The sequence below is a fragment of the Buceros rhinoceros genome, unplaced genomic scaffold (assembly GCF_000710305.1).
Source record: "Buceros rhinoceros silvestris isolate BGI_N320 unplaced genomic scaffold, ASM71030v1 scaffold13587, whole genome shotgun sequence".
Taxonomy (NCBI): Eukaryota; Metazoa; Chordata; class Aves; order Bucerotiformes; family Bucerotidae; genus Buceros; species Buceros rhinoceros.
The window spans coordinates 33,781-55,788 of NW_010424044.1; the positions used below are offsets into that span (position 1 = coordinate 33,781).

General features: G+C 39.3%; 1 protein-coding gene across 1 annotated transcript in view; it reads left to right on the forward strand.

The window, feature by feature from the left end:
- DNAH3 (dynein, axonemal, heavy chain 3) overlaps nt 1–21,980 on the forward strand; it is a 49,779-nt gene extending 27,799 nt beyond the window's left edge. The window contains exons 35-57 of the mRNA XM_010140644.1: nt 109–238; nt 735–971; nt 1,343–1,446; nt 2,497–2,791; nt 3,227–3,406; nt 4,390–4,513; nt 4,596–4,752; nt 5,628–5,771; nt 6,378–7,044; nt 7,153–7,318; nt 7,648–7,864; nt 8,681–8,863; nt 9,764–9,962; nt 10,864–13,005; nt 13,936–14,161; nt 14,466–14,710; nt 15,295–15,411; nt 16,484–16,638; nt 17,376–17,543; nt 18,951–19,093; nt 19,669–19,873; nt 21,255–21,392; nt 21,575–21,980. Of these exons, the coding sequence (XP_010138946.1) occupies nt 109–238; nt 735–971; nt 1,343–1,446; nt 2,497–2,791; nt 3,227–3,406; nt 4,390–4,513; nt 4,596–4,752; nt 5,628–5,771; nt 6,378–7,044; nt 7,153–7,318; nt 7,648–7,864; nt 8,681–8,863; nt 9,764–9,962; nt 10,864–13,005; nt 13,936–14,161; nt 14,466–14,710; nt 15,295–15,411; nt 16,484–16,638; nt 17,376–17,543; nt 18,951–19,093; nt 19,669–19,873; nt 21,255–21,392; nt 21,575–21,928 (6,696 nt within the window). The 3' untranslated portion in view covers nt 21,929–21,980. The remainder of the gene's footprint in view (nt 1–108; nt 239–734; nt 972–1,342; nt 1,447–2,496; nt 2,792–3,226; nt 3,407–4,389; nt 4,514–4,595; nt 4,753–5,627; nt 5,772–6,377; nt 7,045–7,152; nt 7,319–7,647; nt 7,865–8,680; nt 8,864–9,763; nt 9,963–10,863; nt 13,006–13,935; nt 14,162–14,465; nt 14,711–15,294; nt 15,412–16,483; nt 16,639–17,375; nt 17,544–18,950; nt 19,094–19,668; nt 19,874–21,254; nt 21,393–21,574) is intronic.
- The last annotated feature ends 28 nt before the right edge of the window (nt 21,981–22,008 follow it).

Consider the following 22,008-nt stretch of genomic DNA (forward strand, 5'->3'; position numbering starts at 1 on the left):
CTTAAGGGAATTTCTGATGTCTTATGTTTTATTGAGAGAGAATTGACGGACAGTGGGAAATGTGGCAACTCTTATATCGTTTTACAGCATTTCCTTTTCTCGTGGCAGGTCAGTGACATGTTTATGTGGCTGGTCCAGCCCTGTTTAGACTTTATTCACCTTAATTGCAAAGCTATTGTACAAACATCCCCTACTCATCTAAGTTACAGCTTGATGAAACTCTTTGCCTGTCTGCTTGGTAAGTACTCTAAGCTTTATTCTTTTTATTTAAATTTATCTTTTTTTCCCCTGCCGTGTCCCATAACAAGACAGATGTTACCAGATGCAAGGAAATACCAAAGGAATTCCTTTACTGTTGAGATCATACAACACAAGTGCTTTCTCACTAACTAGTATTAATAATGCTTTCCCTAGCATACAGAGCTTTCACATTTGGACGCTGATGTCATTACGAAACTGAATGTGACCTTGTGAGTGTATTCTATATTTTTGCTTGCTGTTTGCTAGCATCCAAAGAAAATAATTAGGACCCTTTGTAAATATTTTTTCTTCTCATTTGTTTTTATTTGTAAATAGTATTTTACACAGACAAGACCCTCACTCTGTAGGTTGGCTTTGTTCCACTGAAGACAATGCTCTAAGTTTGTCTCAGAATACTTTTGCAAAAATGCATTTCGAATTGGGATTTATGGTTATTAATGACATTTAACAAATATTCAAAATATGTGTTTCAGATGAAATAAAGCAGTCTGAGGAAGAGGAGAAGGAAAGCGTGTCTAGCCAGCATACCATCTTGAAGCTGCAAGGGCTTTTCCTTTTTGCTTTGGTTTGGACAGTTGGTGGGATCATCGATGCAGACAGCAGAAAGAAATTTGATTTGTTTTACCGCAACTTGCTAATGGGAAGGAATGATGAAAACCCACGCCCTGAAAGTGTGAAGCTTACCAGAAACAGTATCTTCCCAGAAAACGGTGCTTCTTCATAACTGTGCTTGCCTGGCCTTTTATATAGCAGTTAGAAAACTCAGCACTGAGGGGAGAATAGAGTGCCTGGCAGATGTTAAGTCCGCAGCAGAGCCACAATCTGCCAAGCCTTGGGCTGCACAGTTGGGTGCTCTTTCCCCGCTCTTTTAACCAGGAGTAGCATGACTCATGTTGTATTCTGACAATGTGGCTGAATCCAACCTAAACCATTTTGCTGACGGTAACGGCGGGGTGTGTGCGTGCATACGTGTGTGTATCTTGTGTACTCACAGTGTTGGATGTCTCGCGCCAAAATGATTGCAGTTTGTTTTTATTCTTTAATGAGTGGGCTTTCCTATGTTGTGTTTTTCAATTAACAGGAAGTGTTTATGACTTCTATTTTTACAAGCATGGCAGTGGACAGTGGAAGATGTGGACAGAGTATATCACAAAGGAAGAGCAAGTTATCCCTCCAGGGGCTAAGGTTCACACTGATATCTTTCATTATAGAAAATAATCATTTGACTAAATGATTTGGAGGTATAAATCAACTGCCTTAGCTAGCTCTGATTCTACTGCATCAGGCTATTTAATGTTTGCTCTGTAACATTCCATTAATCTCTGCAGGCTCCTTTTCATGCTTATGTCTTAATTGTGGTACCATCAATATTGAAAGTTTGGCACTGCAGGTGAACATGGACCCTGAGGCTGGCTGATGTTTAAAATTTTTTATTGTGCTTTTGTCTGTGTAATAGCATTTGATGTTGCGGAAATCCTGGTAAGAAGAAGACCAAGCCTGAATTTCTGTTCCTTTTTTTTTTTTTTCCTTCTGTGGTTGATATCATGATACTATAGTGTAAGCTAATCAGAGAAAGCAAACAAAGAGACTTACTACTTCTTTGGGATGTGGAAAGTCCTGGATCCCCTTTATTTCCAAATAGGGTCACTCATGTTTTGATGGCAGCAGTGAACTCCAGGGAAGAGTAGCACAGCAGAGATCTGCAAAAAGTACCTATTCTGCAGATAAAATTTCAAGATAACTTAAGCGATGTTTGTCCAGCTTTTCATTCCATTGTAGTTGCAATTGTCTTGTCTATTAAGTACATCAGAGATGTAAGATTATGTTTTATTCTGCTGTCTAAAATTTTTTTTGGTATCTAGTGCACAGCTGCTAATGATAAGTGGAAGACAAGGAAGACGAAAAAAATATCCATAGCACTGTTCCTTTCCCTTTGCACAGTAGGCAAGCAGAATTAAGCCATACCTAACCCTGCGATTCTTCTGAGCTTTATAGAGTGTCTAGGAACCGCAGTACAGATAGTACTAGTTGTGCTGTTTACTGTGTGTTCACTGAACAAGAAGTGGAGCCGTACTATCTACCGGAACCATGTTATAGCCTCAGTTTTCAGAGAAAAACATTTAAAAAAAATGCATTTGTGCTACAGGCTTCCTGTAGTTGCTTGTAAATACTGATCTTGATTAACGAATTAGATGTTTGATTTTCACGTGCTGTTTTTACTTTCCGGTATAACAGGTGTCTGAGCTGATCATTCCAACAATGGAAACTGCCAGACAAATGTTTTTTCTTAAAACATATGTGGGACATAATGTCCCTTTGCTTTTTGTGGGTCCCACTGGCACTGGAAAATCAGCTATAACAAACAATTTTCTACTACAACTTCCAAAAGAAAAATACATCCCAAGCTTCATTACCTTCTCTGCAAGAACCTCTGCTAACCAAACCCAGGATATTGTTATGTCCAAGCTGGACAGAAGAAGAAAAGGATTATTTGGACCTCCTTTGGGGAAAAAAGCTATAATATTTGTGGGTGAGACAGTTTTTACAGGGTTTTTATAAAATTTGAATTCTGGCTTTAGGCAAAGGAAGTGATTCGCTGGGACTAGCAATTTGGATTGCCTCAGTGCTCTTTGGATCTTTTCAGGCATCCAAAGGATTAGCACTGCCCCCTGTTGAAAGGCTTCTAACTGTTTACGTGGTGGTTGTCTTCCCAATAGTTCGTAGTGTGGCAGAAGGACACAAAATAAAATAAACCCGAATCACCAACCACACTAAGTTAAACCACCACGTCGAAGTATGGCTGCGATATATAATGTCATTTGATTCTGGTAGTTTAATGGGAAACATGAATAACGAGACACAGCATCTTTCTACCTCTAGTTCAGTTTTTTTTTCTTAGCTTTGAAAGAAAACCGTAGTTCGTAAACGCTGCGGTTTTTTTATTCAGTCTCTGTGCTCTCTGTAGATGACCTAAACATGCCTGCAAAGGAAGTGTATGGAGCCCAGCCACCTATTGAGCTTCTCAGACAATGGATTGATCATGGTCACTGGTACGACAAGAAAGATACGTCCAAGATTAATATCATAGATGTGCTGCTTGTTTCAGCTATGAGTCCACCTGGGGGAGGCAGGAATGATATTACAGGTAGGAAATATGTTACTATGGCAAGTAGTTAACTGACTGAAGTTAAGAGGCAGCTTCCATTTTGCTGATGACAAATTCTACATTTATCTATTCCTTGTTAACCTACAGGTATATTCACTGGCTAGGTCATGCCAAATAGAAGTCTGTATGCTCAAGATGAAATCTGTACCTTTTCCAGGGAGAGTTTAATCAACATTAGAAACAATGTTTTTAATGTTGATTAAACTATGAATGATGAGAATAATTCTAAAATTAGACAATTGGACACTTTCTCCATTTTCTATTCTTTGGAAAAGGGGGGGAATACATCTTCTTGCCAAGTCTTTTTGGCAGTTCTCTTCTGACATTGTATTTCCCACTGCTAAGATAGGCTGCCTGCATTTACTTACAAGCATGTTGCCTGCAAGTCCATGATTCATAAGGGAGGTTGTATTTTCTAATGAAAAAACTACGTCATAAAAGCCCCAGTATAGCTACAGCTACACTGTTATAAGGCTCTTCATGCTACTTGGCTTCATATAAACACTCTAATACATTTATGTGCTCTGAAGAGGCTTTGTTAAAATAAATATTCTGATATAGCTAAATTGGTAAAATTTACTAGTGTATAGACTGAATTTTTTTGATGAAAGTCGGTAACAAAGTACTTGATTTTGTAAAGTTTTACTGTGTCAAATCAAAATCAACAGGACTAATGTGAACGGAAAATGAAATTTGGGTAGTAGTGGCCTTGTTGTAAGGGAGATTCGTGTTTTTCATATCAGAAACAGTTATTCTAAGTGAAGTACTGATGTAAAATATATACCAGTTTACATTTCTTTTGCATCATTGCTGGGGCAGAAATGTGCCAGAAAAAAAAATAATGGAGCTGAAGCCAGATTCAAATGTTTGAGTGACAGTCAATCCTAGCATTCGCTGGCTGAAAGGTGGAAAAATGTTTGGATATTCCTAAATCTTTCTGCATCTTTTTGTGCATACTACAGGACGCTTCACACGGCACTTGAATATTCTATCTATCCACTCCTTTGATGATGACATATTAACCAAGATTTTTACTGCAGTTGCTGATTGGCATTTCAGCAAAGGCTTCGAGCCTGTGTTTCTGAGGTAATGTGATCTATTTCCTGTAACATCTTTTTTCCTGTAGTTTATCTACAGAGTTAAAATTGTATCTCTTTTCCTTCTTAAGGCTGGGTAAGATGATGGTCCAAGCAACAATGGTGATTTATAAAATGGCAGTTGATAATTTTCTCCCAACTCCTTCAAAATCCCACTATGTCTTTAATCTACGGGATTTTTCCAGGGTTATTAAAGGAGTGCTGCTCTGTCCACACACTCATTTGCAAGTAAGTTGTGGTTTAATTACACTGCTGCAAGAAAGAGCAATAGAAAAAGTAAATTGTTCTTATAATTTATCAGTATCAGTCAGTAAACATCTCAAAATACATGAGCTCTCATTTCAATAGATTTACAAGGTCTAAAATCAAGACTGTCTCTGAATACTTGGCTATACATTTTTTGTCTCCGAAGGAGACAGCTGTCATTTGTTAGCATTCTTTACTTGTATTACAGTTGCACCCAGAGGTCCAAGGCCCGTCTATTAAAGCCTTTACATCATGTTGGACAGTACCTTCTCTTGAACTTGCAAACTAAATATACAAAAGAAACAAATGTGGGAAAAGTCTCAGCATCTCTTTTACAAATGGCAGGTTCATCAATGAACAAGACTGAATAATTTAGCCCTGAGTTTGCCTGTTGACACAAACTAAAAATGAATACTGATAGACCTATATGATTTTCATCCTTCTCCTTTTTTTCATCTATTTTCGGAAAATGTCAGGTTAAGTTTTATTTCTATTGGGGGAATGTTTTTGGTTCAGAAACAAAACAAAACAGCCACAAGCTATTTGGGCAGGGCTCGAGCCCATGAGCCGTAATCTTGAAAGATTTATTATTTACTTTGTTGGAAAGGTGGGGAGATTTGATACAATAGGAGGGAGTCCCAGTTTGTATTGGCAGGAAGGACAAGATGGTAACTAGGTGAGGGAGCTGGTTGAGTTAGCAGATGCTGAGCCATGTGCTGAATGGCTTGGAATCGAAAGATTCCCACTGAGTTTAGTACAAGGTACAGCAGGGTACAGATGGACATTCCTACCCTTTTGTTTTTAAACAAATCCTGCCTGAGCTGTATTTGCCTATTTTCTTGTATTTACATTTTCAGAATGAAGATAAACTGATCAGACTTTGGATTCATGAGGTTTACCGAGTTTTCTGTGATCGCTTAATTGATGAGGAGGACAAGAAGATATTCTTTCAGATGGTAGAAGAGACAACATCAAATACCTTCAGGCAGAGCATTAATAAGGTATTTTCGGGTAATGTGATGGAACCAAGAATGAGACTGATGCATTTTCAGAAATACTTAGACATTGAGATTACATCAGGATTAGACACATTTTGAATTATTTTGATCACTGCATTTAGAAAGTACGGATGGCCTTCTATTCAGTATTGAGTATTACACATATTCTTAGTCAAGTTAATACAAATTACTTCATATCAGAATGATTCATAACTTCAACAGGATTCTGAGTTGGTACAGAGACAATCTGGAATAAGCGTGTTACACAATATTTATCTGGGCTTTTGCTTAAGTGAATATTTGGATGAGCCAATGGGAGTAGTGGGTACTTTCCTGAGAAGCCTTTTGGGAACTTGTCTTATATTTGACTGCAGATTTTCTCTGAGAAGTATGGATATGTGGAAACTTGCATGTCATCTACAATCTTCCCCATTTAGGTGTTTTTTTGTGTTCTGTTTTTTTTTTTTCCAGACTAAGGTAGTAACTGGAATGGCTGGGAAGCAGTGCTTCCCACACTATTATCACTGCGTAGATAAGAATGATTATGACTTTAAGGAAAATAATCCTCTAATAGTTTGAATTATCTGTTTATTCTTGTCTTTTCTCTAGGTACTGAGTCATCTCTCACCTACTGGAAAAATCTCTGATGATGATATTCGCAGCCTGTTCTTTGGAGACTATTTGAAGCCAGACACTATTGTAAAAGTGTATGATGAAATCACAGACTTAAAGCAACTGACAGCTGTGATGGAACACTACCTTAAGGAATACAACAATATCAGCAAAGCACCAATGTCCTTAGTCATGTTCAAGTTTGCTATTGAGCATATCTCAAGGATATGCAGGGTATTGAAACAGGACAATGGACATCTGTTGTTGGTGGGGATTGGCGGGAGTGGTCGACAAAGTGCTACCAAGCTGGCCACCTACATGAATACCTTTGAACTCTTTCAAATTGAAATTACAAAGTCCTATGGAATCAGTGAGTGGAAAGAAGATGTTAAACGAGTCATGCTGACAGCAGGTGTTGGTAACAAGAATGTGTCCTTTTTGTTCTGTGATAATCAAATAAAGGACGAAGCATTTGTAGAAGATATCAACATGCTTTTAAATACCGGCGATGTGCCTAATATCTTTGCAACAGATGAGAAAGCTGAAATTGTTGAGAAAATGCAAGGTGCAGCAAGGATGGAGAACGAGAAAATTGAAGCCACTCCCCTTGCTATGTACAATTTCTTTACTGAAAGGGTGAAGAAAAATTTGCACATTGTCTTAGGTCTGTATACGATGTGTTATTTCTTAGAATGTTTTTTCTTAGGCTTAGTTTTTTCTGCTTCCTAACTGCAAACAAACATAGGTAACAGTCATGATTTTTTTCTTCTAGCCATGAGTCCTATTGGAGATGCATTTCGGAATCGATTACGGATGTTCCCTTCACTGATAAACTGCTGCACTATTGATTGGTTCCAAACCTGGCCTACAGATGCTTTGGAAATGGTCGCTACCAAGTTTTTAGAGGATGTTGAACTTGAAGACGACATTAGAAAAGAGTATGAGTTTATCTATCATGAAATATATGAAGCAAAGCTTGTTCCCCTCTCCCTTGCACTCCCAGCACACTTGATCAGAGAACTGTCCTTATAAATGGACAAAGCTAAGCCAACTCTGGCATTTCAGTGCAAGTCAAAGTTAGCCAGATATATGTATCTGATGTTTCTGAAAATCAGGCCACTCTTCAAAAGGAGTCTGAAGTATTTCTTCGAATGGAGAAAAAACATTAGCTAACACTAATATAATTTTATAAGCTTAAAGTAGTTTCCTCATAATTAACATAAAGACAGATTGTATTTTCATAATGATGTGGAATAATTTTCTCTAGGGTTGTGTCAATGTGCAAATATTTCCAAGAAAGTGTGAGAGAGCTGTCCATCAGCTATTACACGACACTGCGAAGACACAACTATGTGACACCAACTTCATACCTAGAATTGGTTCTTACCTTTAAGACTCTGCTGAGTAGCAAAAGGCAAGAAGTTGAGATGATGAGAACTCGGTATCTCATGGGACTTCAAAAACTTGACTTTGCATCTTCACAAGTAAGTTTCAGATGACAACACTGAATATATTCCATATGCATACTTTAGTATGGGGTCTATATAAGCTGATTAAATAATAATACCCCCCCCCACACCTTATTAAATTCATACTGATAATTTTCTATAGAAAGCCAGCAGGAAAAGTTAGATAACTGCTTAGTCATTTGAAGAAATTGTGGTATGTAAGTTCAGATTATAGTACTTAGTAGAAAGCTAAATTAAATTTATGTTACTCATTAAATGTTGAAGAAATAATCCTGACAAATGCCATTATTTTCTCAAAATCTTATATGGAGAATTCATGCCTCAGTGTCCCTAGTACCCATTACCCCTTTCAAAGGGGAGAAATTGAAGAATGTTGTAAAACAATAATAAACATTAATTCCTGAAAGAATTCATTTTCCTGAAAGATTTTTCCAGTAGGAAATGGATCAGGTTTCCTCCCAAGTTTCTTTGGATTTTTTTTTCCACCTGTGCAATTAAGGATTATTTGGGGTTCCATAAACTGAAACCAACTGTGAGGAAACAAATACAATTAGTCAATTTATTTATCATTATCAAAATAAAGTGGATCATAAAAAAGCAAGGGTATTGCATTGGTGACAAAAAATTATCCTTTTAAAAATTCTTTTCAGATAAATTAAACATCTCAGGAAAATAAACTAGAGAACTATTTTAATAATTATTTAGATCAAATGTCCCTTTTTAGATTGTACTAATACAGTGTTTTCTGATCTTTCTCCCCAAGACATCAAGAAGTGAAATGCATGCAATGTTTACACAAGTATTTTCATAGTTTTCTGCTATGTTTATCAGGTTGCAGAGATGCAGAAAGAACTAACTGCCCTTCAGCCCGAACTGATTCGAACTTCTGCAGAAACAGACAAAATGATGATCCAGATTGAAAAGGAAACAAGTGAAGTAGACGCCAAGAAGGAACTGGTGTCAGCAGATGAAAAGGAGGCTAATGAAGCAGCAGCTGTGGCTAAGGCTATTAAGGTAGCGTACAAGGGCTGGAGCCTGCAGCTGATGGGCTCCGAGTCTTGCCAGGTAAATGGGAGTAGTGCTGATGAGTTCATGGGATGATCCACGCTCCTAAGTAACAAAGGTGCAAGGGGTGATGAATGACAAGTTCCTAAAACAAACAAGGTAAAGTTTGGCTGTTTGGAGTATGACTGTACCTGGCAGTACTGCACAGCTTCCCTTTCTAGCTCGCATCCCCAAAGCTGTATAGCTCTTATTTCTGTAGTAATACATTCTTCTTCTCAAGAGATTCAGTAATGAGGTTATACTGTTTTCAGGCCCAAAGACAGTTCATTTACAGTTAGCTGAGGTAATTTGGCACAGTGCTGCACGGAGCCCTATTAGACATAACCTAAGAGATATTGCCATATCCAGACATCTGTAGCACAGAATTTCCCGTGGGAAGCTGCAGGATCCCTCAATATTTATTTTGTAACTAGCTGGAAATGTCAGTGATAGATAAAATAGATAATTACTGGGATCTGAGGACATGATAAAGATTTTAAGCTGCACAGTATATATTTCTTACTTGATCAGCACTGCAAGATTTAACTAAGAAAAACTTTATCTAACTTGTATTTTAATTCGCCTTGTCAGACCAGAGAGGCTTTGATCTTGAAAGCTTGTTTGGCTTTTTCAGCTGTCAATTCAGCTTATGGAAGTTACTAATTTCTCTACAAACCTTTCGTCTTTAAATGGTGCAGACAAATTGTGAAAGTAGTTTTCTCTCCAAGAAGCACAATGTTGTGAGGAGTCTCTTTATTTAAGTACTTAGAAACAGAGAAGGTTCTCCGAGGCTGTGCTGTAGAGGAGTAATCAGGTTGCAGACCTGGTATTGTATGAAGGTTTACAGGCTTCTGCCCAATGTCTTAACAGGACGAATGTGAAGGAGACCTTGCTGAGGCCATGCCAGCTTTGGAGGCAGCACTTGCAGCTCTTGATACCTTGAAACCTTCAGACATCTCTCTTGTGAAATCCATGCAGAATCCACCTGGTCCTGTTAAGCTTATCATGGAGAGTATCTGTGTCATGAAGGGAACTAAACCGGAGAGAAAGCCAGATCCAAGTGGCAGTGGTAATGATGTGATATTTGTTATCTCTGCCCTAGGAATTCTTGGGGTACTGCTGTGCTGTGCTGGTGATGTGCTTCTGGTGTGAACGCACCCACGTCCACTCAAAGTGTCTTTAAACTACACTGAATAGCTAAGAGCTGCTTTTGCTGTTGTAACACATACTGGTTTTGCTTGATGCTGTCATACAACCTCTGCAAATGTCATCCCAGCCACCGGCACAAAGTCATCTCTTCAGCTTGCTTCGCCCCAATCTTGATTCACATTGCCTTGAGTAACTCTGGGAGCTGGAGGTGTACTGTGCACCATTCACCTATATTTTCCCCTCTAGTTCCTGCTACTAAACTTTATCAGTTATGCTGGGAGACAAAATTCTAGCTATACCCCTGCCACAGGTAATTACTCTAACAAGCTCTTCCTATGTGGGTTATGTTGTTATTGTGGGATTGCACAGGACTTGCGAGGTTGCAGGGGAAAGAGACCTTTTTCTTTCACGTTCCTTCTACCTTATGCCCCCACAGTTCAATCCTCCAAAACTGAAAATAAGAATTCTATAAATGGCTTTTGTCCAAAACTGTCTTATCGAGATTAGGAAGAAATGCTTCTGCATAGGTACTGATTTTTCTAATAAACTAGGCTAAGAAAGACTGTATAGTAATTTGTTTCCCTTATTTTGCTTGCTTAATTTAGAATGAATATGTAATTAATAAATAGGACATCAGCTAGTGATGCGAAGTTCCTGTCTGAATTTCTTTAGGTAATGTTTTTCCGAAACTAGTTAACAGTGGTTGGATACTAAAATTCCGTTGCAAAATCGATGTTAATTCTGGATATTATGCTTCAAGTATTTTTTTCTGTGTGATCATGCATGTTTTAAGCCTGATTTTACTGTTATTTGCAATACAGGTAAAATGCTAGAAGACTACTGGGGGCCATCTAAAAAAATTCTTGGAGATCTAAAATTCCTTGAGAGCTTAAAGATGTATGACAAGGACAATATTCCTCCTGCTATAATGAAGAGAATTAGAGAGAGGTTTATTGATCATCCAGATTTTCAGCCAGCTGTCATAAAAAATGTCTCATCTGCCTGTGAAGGACTATGCAAGTGGGTGCGAGCCATGGAGGTGTATGACCGTGTTGCAAAAGTGGTTGCCCCAAAGCGTGAACGTTTGAGAACTGCAGAAGGATTACTGGAGGTTCAAATGCAGAAGCTGAAAACAAAACAAGCAGAACTGAAGGAGGTAGTTGATCACCTCCAAGCTTTGAATGATGAGTTTCAAAACATGAATGACCGGAAGAGAGAATTGGAAAATAATATTGAACTCTGTTCACAAAAACTTGTGAGAGCTGAACAGCTGATTAGTGGTCTTGGTGGAGAGAAAGAAAGGTGGACAGAGGCTGCACGATTATTAGGAATTCGGTACATAGACCTTATAGGAGATGTGTTGTTGTCATCAGGAACTGTGGCTTATTTGGGAGCCTTTACTGTCGATTACCGCCTACAGTGTCAAAAGCAATGGCAGGTCCTGTGCAATGAAAAGAACATACCATGCTCCAGCGATTTTAGCTTAAGTAGTACCTTAGGGGACCCAGTCAAAATCCGTGCATGGCACATTGCTGGATTGCCAGTTGATTCTTTTTCCGTGGACAATGGCATAATTGTTTCTAACTCAAGAAGATGGGCTTTAATGATAGATCCTCAAAGGCAAGCTAACAAGTGGGTTAAAAATATGGAGAAAGCCAACAAGCTGTCAGTTATCAAATTATCTGACACACATTATGTGAGGACATTAGAAAATGCTATTCAGCTTGGAACACCAGTCTTGCTAGAAAATATTGGTGAAGAACTAGATGCTTTCATAGAACCCATTTTATTAAAGCTAACATTCAAACAACAAGGAGTAGAATACATGAAATTAGGGGAAAATATAATTGAATATTCAAGAGATTTCAGGTTTTACATAACAACCTGCTTAAGAAATCCTCATTACCTTCCTGAAGTGGCTGTGAAAGTTTGTCTACTCAACTTCATGATTACACCTTTGGGTCTTCAGGACCAGCTTCTCGGAATTGTAGCTGCAGAGGAAAAGCCTGAGCTAGAAGAAAAGAAAAATAAACTGATTATAGAAAGTGCAGCCAACAAGAAACAACTAAAGGAAATAGAAGATAAAATCCTGGAGGTCCTTTCCAGTTCAGAAGGAAACATCTTAGAAGATGAAACAGCAGTTAATATTTTGTCTTCATCCAAAGAGTTATCTGAAGAAATCTCTGAAAAGCAAAAAATTTCCTCTATAACTGAGATGCAAATAGATTCTACTCGAATGGGGTATAAGCCAGTGGCTGTTCATTCAGCTGTTGTCTTCTTTTGCATCTCTGATCTTGCAAACATTGAACCTATGTACCAGTATTCATTGATTTGGTTCATTAACTTGTACGTTCAATCTATTGCTAAAAGCGAAAGGAGTGAAGATCTAGAAGAGAGAATTAGGAATATAACTGAGCATTTCACAATAAGCATCTATAATAATGTCTGTCGTTCACTGTTTGAAAAGGATAAGGTGTTATTCTCCTTCCTTCTGACAGTAGGCATTTTGAAGGGAAAAGACCAGATAGACGATGAGGTTTGGCGTTTCCTACTGACAGGAGGTGTTGCTCTTGATAATCCTCACCCCAATCCAGCTCCAGAATGGCTATCTGACAAGTCGTGGGCTGAGCTCGTACGTGCATCTAGTCTGACAAACCTCCAGGGGCTAATGGAACACGTACGAGAGAGTTCTTCAAAGTGGAAACTAATATATGACTCTGTAAGACCCCATGAAGAAGCCTTCCCTGATGCATGGAGCACACTGATGGGGTTAGATCGCATGGTTATTCTCAGATGTTTGAGACCTGATAAAATTATTCCAGCAGTGCAGCAGTTCATTGTAGAAAATATGGGAAGAACATTTACTGAACCTCCTACTTTTGATCTTGGAAGAAGTTACAGTGATTCAAATTGTTGTGCCCCTTTGATTTTTGTATTATCACCAGGTGCTGATCCTATGGCAGGTGAGATTGGTATTAATTGTCTTGTTTATCTTGTTAAATGTCACTGAGTGTGACTAAACTGGTAATGCTGTAGGCCCCCTCATTTGATCTTTGAAGTGTCTTTAAAGTACAATACAGCAATGATGGACTATCAAACATTTACATCTGTCCATATATAAACAACAACAGTAAAAATTGCTGGAGGGTGGAATGAATGTAGTGGTGATGAAATGTCTGGGTCTCTGATCAGCAATTTAGGGATCTGACAGCTTGTAACATCCAGACCAGTTTATAATTTAAGCTTGTGTTAAAATTCTTTCAGTGGGTGTTTGGGACTTGCCCCAGTCTTTGTTGCAACCTCTCCTCCAGAAAGTTTCCTCCCTCTGTTACTAATTAAATGGTGTCTATGACCACACTTAAACCACATCTGTTAAATGGCCTTTAAAAAATAACCACCCAGACTATTTTTAAACCTGGTTTTCTGCCAAAAGAATTGTAATATGGAGCCATACCATAAGGATGTATTTCCAGGAGGTCCTGGTTTTGATGGCAACGCTGGAGGGTTATTTTTAACCCGATCTAAAGATCCAATTTACAGCTCAGCCCCCATAAACAACTGTACCCATGCAGCAGAGAGAGCAGAGAGCTATGGCGCGGGCCAGAACTGAGCACGCCGGGCTGAAGGACAGGCATTTCACTGGGCTAGTTTCGGTGTGGTTTTTTTAGTGTCACTTTATACACCTAAATTTTAGCATATGCCACAGAAATACAGTGACTGATACAGCACGCGATACTACTTCTGGGTTGTTGAGGAAGTTTTTTGTTTTCAGTTGCATTAAGTATCTGTTGACCTGCCCATTTGATTACTTTTTACATTATAAAAATGATGAATATAACTTAGATCTACTTTCTAATAGGCTTTGTTTGCATGTGTGAAACTTGCCCTCATAGGTTTGCTAAAATTTGCTGAGGATGTTGGCATGGGAGGCACAAGCATTCGAACTATTTCACTTGGGCAGGGCCAGGGCCCAATAGCAGCAAAAATGATTTATCAGGCTATTACTGATGGAACCTGGGTAGTGTTACAAAACTGCCATCTTGCAACTAGCTGGATGCCTGCTCTGGAAAAAATCTGTGAGGAGGTTATAGTGCCTGAGAACACCAATGATAAATTCAGGTAAGAGTTTTAATATTTTGCTCTTTCTAATGGGAGTTTTTCTTGTTGGCTGGACACTAGTAAAAAGAAACGATAGTTCTTTGTGTGAACAGTGTTTGTGTCATTTATGTGCAGCGATAAAATAAAGATACCTAATAAAGAACCTGTCCAATATAATCTACTTTATGCCTGTATTTTAGAACGAATTTAGACGTTATCATTACAGTTAAGTAAATAATAAAACTTAATTCTTCTGCGGATCAGTGTTAAGGATTTGTCAGTATTGATGTTTTTTTGATACTGTGCTTTTAAAAATTCTTTTCAGGTTGTGGTTAACTAGTTATCCATCAGAAAAGTTTCCTGTCAGTATCCTCCAGAACGGCGTCAAAATGACAAATGAGCCTCCAAAGGGAGTTAGAGTGAACCTTCTTCGATCATACCTTAATGACCCTATCTCCGACCCTGTGTTCTTCAGCGGTTGCCAAAAGCCAGAAATGTGGCAAAAACTGCTGTTTGGCCTTTGCTTTTTTCATGCTATTGTGCAGGAAAGGAGGAACTTTGGCCCACTGGGTAAGGTTTAGATTATTTTACAGGTTGTTTCAAAAAGATCAGTGGTTTTGAAATGCGTTATTGGAGCTTCTCTGTGAAAGGCAGAATTGTTGTTAGCAGCATTACGAGAGTGCAATCTGTACTGCACGGAACATTCTACGGTTTAAAAGCTGTTACTTGCAGGGATTCTTACTCAGGCAAAGCTACTCTTGAAGCTACTGGAGGTATTACTCTGAGGGAGGACTAGAAAGTACCAGTTTTCCAAGTAAATATACTATCCAGTAATTACGTTACTGAGCAGGTCTATGTTGCATTTAAGGTAAAATATAATTTTTCAGGACCATGTGATGGAAAATGCTTGTGCTGATGTTTTAATTATACAGAGTGGTGGTAGTAGTGCCTAAGGATACGATATTGTTGTGGAGTTGTATCGTCCCTTGTGCAATAAACAACAGGCTGGTAAACACCAGGGCTGCTTCTAGGTACTGTCTGGCAACTGTTCTCTTTGGCTCTGTAGTAGCATATAGTGCCAATACCATAATTTCCTGAGCATGGTTATCCGTACAGTGCACCATTGCCTTATATATTTATTCTGAATTGAACAGGTTGGAATATTCCATATGAGTTCAATGAGTCTGACCTCCGAATCAGTATGCAACAGATCCAGATGTTTCTGAATGAATATGAAGAAACCCCATTTGAAGCGCTGACCTATCTGACAGGTACAGGCATTACAACCTCTAACGTGTGCTGACTTTGCCAGGCACTTTCAGCTGGTACAATGATAAACTGGAGAGTTCTTGACAAACTGAGTGGATTCCGTTCAGGTTTACGTTCTTGGCCTTCCACATGGAGACAAGTTGGATCCCAAACCCTCAGATGTCATTGCTGTCTTGGCTCATACACAGCTAAAAGAATTACTAATGGTCCAGCAAACCTCCTGGTCTTTGTCTCATGGAGGCCGAATAAGAATGTCAATGGCCTCTGTTTCACGGTAGCTGATCACAGGATCCTGAGACAGTATGCACTGGGTACTGGATGTGACAATACTTACCAGTTTAAAGCAGGAGGTGTTGACCTGTGTAAATAACTTGGTTGCTGTGGCTATTCAGTTCTCTTTCTCCAGAAAGATAGCTGCTTCTTGGCACCTTCTTTGTCAAGCTTATAAAGATCATTCCGGATTTTTGCTAATATTATGATTAACTTTATGAAAAAGAATTCGGGGAGTCAGGATTAAAGTAATAACTGTGAGCTTTTAGCTGCTTTCTGTACTTTCTATCAGCATAAACCTCCCCTCATTGTTTGCCCGTTACTGAAATCTGTCCAACCCCTTCTGCACAGGGGTGTTGCATATTTGTGATCCCTTTTTTTCTACTGTACATGTACACAATGAGGTTAAATTGCATGAAAGGAACAAGACAAGTATCAGCTATATAGCACTGTTCAGAGTTTGACAGTTCTATAAACTTTTATGAGAATTTCAAGGAAAAGAGTTGTCATTTAAAACATGACATTTTTTATTGTGGCATGAATAGCAGTTTTTCAGACCAACTCATTAAAGTTCCTTAAACCTTTCATCATCAGGACACACAAATTTGGCCTATAGTTCCAAAAGTGTTAAAAGTGCCTAATTTCCATTGAATCAATTAAAGAATGGAACCTAAAAATTTTGAAGATCTGTAGCTTCAGAACTCCAGTTTACTGGAGCTCTACATTATTGCAAAACAGTTATTATTTATTCATTGACTTTCCATTTTTCATCCTGATTTTTTTTTTTTTTTTGTCCTTTCCCAGGGGAATGTAACTATGGAGGTAGAGTAACAGATGATAAAGACAGGCGTCTTCTCCTGTCCCTTCTTTCCATAGTCTATAACAAGGATATAGAGCAGGACAAGTATATGCTTGCAGCTGGAAGTGACTACTACGTACCACCACATGGTCCATATGAGGTGAGAAATTTTCTCTGAATTATTGGGAAAAACCTTATCTACACTGTACTTTGATATGCTGAATACAACAAACAAAATACAACCCCTACGATCACAAAGCCGTGCCAGAGTGTATCTCATGTATGAAATATGAATCTGGTACTCAATACCTAACACAGCCCGGTGGAGATGTAGTGATCATCCAGTAGTCTGGCGTTTGTTGATGTAAAGAGTCACCCCTGTGCAGGTTTCCATTACAGTTCTAGAAAGCAAATAGGAGTCAGCCTTCACGAATTTACAGGATACTTCTGCACCCTCTTGCAACCACTTTTATCTTGAAAGTAGTGATCAGGACGAGGAGGTAGAATGGCAGCTATATACTCAATTTTCATCCCCTCTTCCTCTTCTAACAACTGCATAGAGATAATGAATGTGCTCAACTACCTCTCCGTGTAGCCTGCAGTGGTAGTGGTGACCCACACAGCATCATACCCTCCACTGTAACTCCTACCAGCACTCCTTGTGTATTTCCAATGTACATCTCTTTCTCTTGCTGCTTACATGAGGCTGGTAAGAACTAATCTTCAGTGAGTCTTTGCATCATTCAAAACTTTATATTTGTCTCAATCCCTGGATATGTTTAACAGGGAACTAATGTGTTTGATTGTAAATGGGAAGGTTCTGTCCAAGTTGGGTTTAATGATCATTTATGAGTATAGCGTTGCACGATTTCTGGTATCTAAATGTTTATTTTGCAGTCTTACATTGAATATATACGAAGTTTACCAATCACAACACACCCTGAAGTATTTGGACTTCATGAAAATGCGGACATCACCAAGGATAACCAGGAGACTAACCAGCTTTTCCATGGAGTGCTCCTGACTTTGCCTAGAGAAGCAGGGGGAGGTGGCAAGTCCCCTCAGGTAACTGGGGAAGAAAGGTCAACCTGCACTCTGGAAAGGTGCCCTTTCCTGTCATGCTCTAGGTCTCAGAGTAATCCAACACTCTTTATCACGCGGCTGTGGCATTGGGAGTAGGTGTGAATGTCCCTGTAGAGAAGCAGCGGATTTGGCATAGAAAAACATTAGTGATGGAAGATACCCTAATGACTTTGAATTCAAACAGGTTAATACTGCACAACCCCACCTGGTTGAGTAGAATGTGCAGCTTGAATAAGACTGTATCTTTCTCATTTCATGTTTTAAAATAACAGTGAAGTGCTTCACTTCAGTCATGAATTGTCGTTAGGGCACAGTTAACAATCACAGTTGGTAAAGCACCTCAAATCACAACCATCTTTAGGCAATTTTAAAGTGTTCTACAAACTTCAATGATGGCAGTCCATGCACTGGCCTTACTTCATCCAGCAGTGGCTGTATGCACATCCCTGCCCTTCTCACCAGGGGACAGACTCCAGGGTGCCAGGAAATTCTGTGAAGTCATTCAGCCATCAGGCAAGCAATAGAAGCTCGTTAGAAGCGATAGTCTTCCCTGAGGCCTGTGCTACAAGAGCACTTCCAGTCTGTTATTACTCCTTGAATGCTTGAAAGATTGACTCAAATTTTTGAGATACAGGTTTTTTTCTTCCTCTTGGCTGCTTCAATTTCTGCATTCCCAAACATGTAACTGTGTCTGTAGTTTTTGTGGCACAAAGAAAGGGGGCAGTTTGGCAGAACGGACACGGACCTCACTGTCCTCTACCCCTCCAAGGGATGTGGTTGTGAAGGTGGCTGGAATTCCGTCCCTTCATCCTCTCCTGGCAGCTCAGGTTACTCAGGCCAAGTCCATGCCCCTTTGAGATGGCGACGGACTCCTCAGATTTGACATCCTATATTTTTTACACAAGTGGATTCTAGAAAAGTGTAATCGATGAACCTTCATTTCCTGCAGGGTTGTCTAGTGATCATGTTCTCTGATGTCTAATACGCTGTAAGTAAAGCTTCTCTCGTGGCTGGGCTATTCATACGGTCCTCCCATCATTTTCCCCATGCTGCATGCCTTGTCCTTTCCTTCACTGTGGCAGCAGTAGGATTATGCTTGCCTGCACTGCTGCCTGTTCCCTTAGAAGCTGCCTAAAAACATTTTACAAATTAACCCAATATTACTAACGAATTTAAAATTATTGAGAAGGAAAAAGGAGCAAGCAGGCACATGCAGAGATGGACAGAGAGATGCACAAATAGAGCGTGTAAGCGTTATTTCTTCAGGAAAATGGACTAAAATATCTATGTAGTTATACAGAAGTACAAAATCTATAGTGTTTTGTGGAATTTGTTGAATAAAAATAGGTGAAAAAAAATTCCTCATTCACTGCAAACTTGTGATTTCAGGAAACTGTTGAAGAGTTGGCGTGGGACATCCTATCCAAATTACCAAGCGGCTTTGATGTTGAAGAGGTTATGAAGGTATATCCGGTGCTTTATGAAGAGTCCATGAATACAGTTCTCAGGCAGGAACTAATTCGATTTAACAGGTAAGGTTCAGTGTTTTGTGTACCATTATTAATACCGAAATGTGCTTGTGTTCATCAGTGCCAGCCATTCACAGGCCTTCAACAGTTTTATAAATCTTTTGCAATAAATTGTTCTTAACATGATAGATCCTGCGTTGCATGAACCTTTTAAAAAGACTTGAAAGCTGCAGCTGACTACCTGAATAGAGTACCTGTATTCTTGGAGTACGAGCTTAAATCAGACTTGAGTTTGTTGTGTTGTGGTAGTGCAGCCTACTTTATTCTTTTAAAGTCATACCCAGGCCCCAACGTTCACAGCACACTATCTTAATTAGTGTTACAATCTTTAAAGCTTTGTCACTTGATTTCCCTTCTTTGGACTGGGAATGTTCACTCTTGTTTCTCTATGCGTGTTTTTTCTTTGTTTGCTTCTCCGAAGTTAAGTAAGAGTTTTGCTAACTTCAGGTGAGGAAAGGAATTTCTGACAGGACATCTTCCAGCTTTGATCGGCCCTTTATTCAAGCTGGAGTCAGAGGTCTTTAGCCAGATGGTAAGAAGTAAATGATGAGACGACAATTTATTTGTTTTATCTGAAGGCTTACTGAAGTTGTTCGGAGCAGCCTCATTAATTTAGGCAAAGCCATTAAAGGCCAAGTGTTGATGTCATCTGAACTTGAAGATGTTTTCAACAGCATGCTATTGGGAAAAGTACCATCAATGTGGGCTGCCAAATCCTATCCATCACTGAAGCCACTGGGAAGTTATGTGTCCGATCTCCTCTGTCGTTTGGCCTTCTTCCAGGTAAGCTAAACTGAGCCTGACAGGTCTAATGACTGGGTAGTTGAAAGCTGAAGGGGTAAAACGTGTATCAGCACTGTCCTCGCTCAGGAGTATCCTTATAGCTCCAGAATCTGAACTAGCTGCGCATACCCATGAGCAAATATACACTGCGTTAACAGCCCTCGAATAAGCTGGGCAATTACTCTGCAGGGTGAGAGGAGTATAATCCTTTGGTGCTAATCCCGTGCTGCATTTGGTAGTTTCCTTTTTACTACTTCTAGAAGATGCATTTTACTTTGCATGGATGTCTTAATGACTTCCCTGCTCAAAGAACGCTGCCCCAGGTGTGAAAATACTTTAGAAACAGCTCATAACAGCCACTATTAAATTTTATATATGTGACTGTAAATCTCTTTCAAGTTTCATAAAAAGTGACACCACTTCCACACACTTTTTGAATAACCTATTTTATTCTTTACTCACCCTGCCATTATTTCCCTTATGTTCTTAGCACTCTCTCTAAATTACTTAAAATTTCAGATGTACTTTAAATAGCGGAGGTACTGAGATGTAGTGGAACCCCATACAAGTCGGGGAGGAGAAAGCTCCCCGTATAAGCAGCAGAGTTTCCTGTTTGCTGGATCAAAGTACCATATTGGCTTCTTTTGACTGCAGGTGGCTTAGAGTAGTGTGGGGACATCCTGCCCTTGCTTTGCTTTTTCTACTGCCTTTGTGATACCCAACAAAGATACTGGCTCAAGGTCTCCTTGTCTGGCATCCTTGTACTGGAATGATTTCCTCTACTAGGATCTGATGTGTGGCTGTAATGAGTGCCCTCAGAGTGATCAGTGAAGACACTGTGTAGGAAAATTTGGCCTTTTTTCCCTAGAATCATAAAATAGTTTGGGTTGGAAAGGACCTTAAAGTTCATCTAGTCCAACCCCTCTGCCATGGGGAGGGACACCTTCCCCTAGACCAGGTTGTTCAAAGCCCCGTCCAACCTGGCCTTTCATGCTAGGGAATTGGTGTTTACAAGACTGTAAAAGAGGGTATATATTGATGAAAGTGTCCAGATTAAATTGTATTTTATTTTGCTGCCTAGTATCTAGACTTACCAAAACAGGCTTATGCTACTTTCTGAAATTTCTTTCTCAGTAGCGCTGAGTTCTGGCTGTTTCAGAATGCGTGGTTACTTTTGTTGTCATCATAAGTAACTGGCTTCTGTGATTCGTTGTCTCTGAAAACTATAAAACTAATGGTAGTATCCAGAGGGTCCCATCAAAGTTTAGATCTCATTGTGCTTCTTGAATGTATCTGAAAAGACATCCCTTTTCTGGTGAATTAGTACCATGAACCCACAAAAGTATTTTTTCTTACATTTTTTTCCTCTCTCCATGTTCAGGACTGGATCGTCCGTGGACCACCGACAGTCTTTTGGCTTTCAGGATTCTTCTTCACTCAGTCTTTTCTGACTGGTGTTCTACAAAACTATGCCAGAAAACACACCATCCCAATTGACCATATTGGATTTGAATTTGAGGTAAGAAAATGCAGAGGAATTTAGTTTTTCTTGAACAGCTTGAAACATGTTCTGGGGCAGCAAGGGATAGAGTTTTCAAATGAGAAGAGATTTTATTTAAAGGAGCAATTTCAGACTATCACTTGTAGGATTTCATGTACTCCAGAGAAAAATAGAATCAAGCAATGGTTTAATCATTCTAGGTGATGAAGCAAGAGCACACAATGGAGAAAATGCCAGAAGACGGGGCTTATGTGAGAGGCCTTTTTTTGGAAGGTGCACGATGGAATAGAGAATCCTTGGTAATTGGAGAATCGCTTCCAAAAATGCTTTATGATTCTTTGCCCATAATTTGGCTGAAACCTGGAGAAAGTTCCAGATTTCTTCATCTGAACATCTATTCATGCCCTGTGTACAAGACGAGTGCAAGAAGAGGTGTCTTATCCACTACTGGCCACTCAACCAACTATGTTCTCTCGATTGAACTCCCCTCAGACAAGCCCCAGAAACACTGGATAAATCGAGGTGTGGCAGCACTATGCCAGTTAGATGACTGAGTGTGCAAGTCAAAACACTCACATTTTGTTATTAAAAGATATACTTTAATCCACAATGGCTGCTTTTTTTTTTATATCAG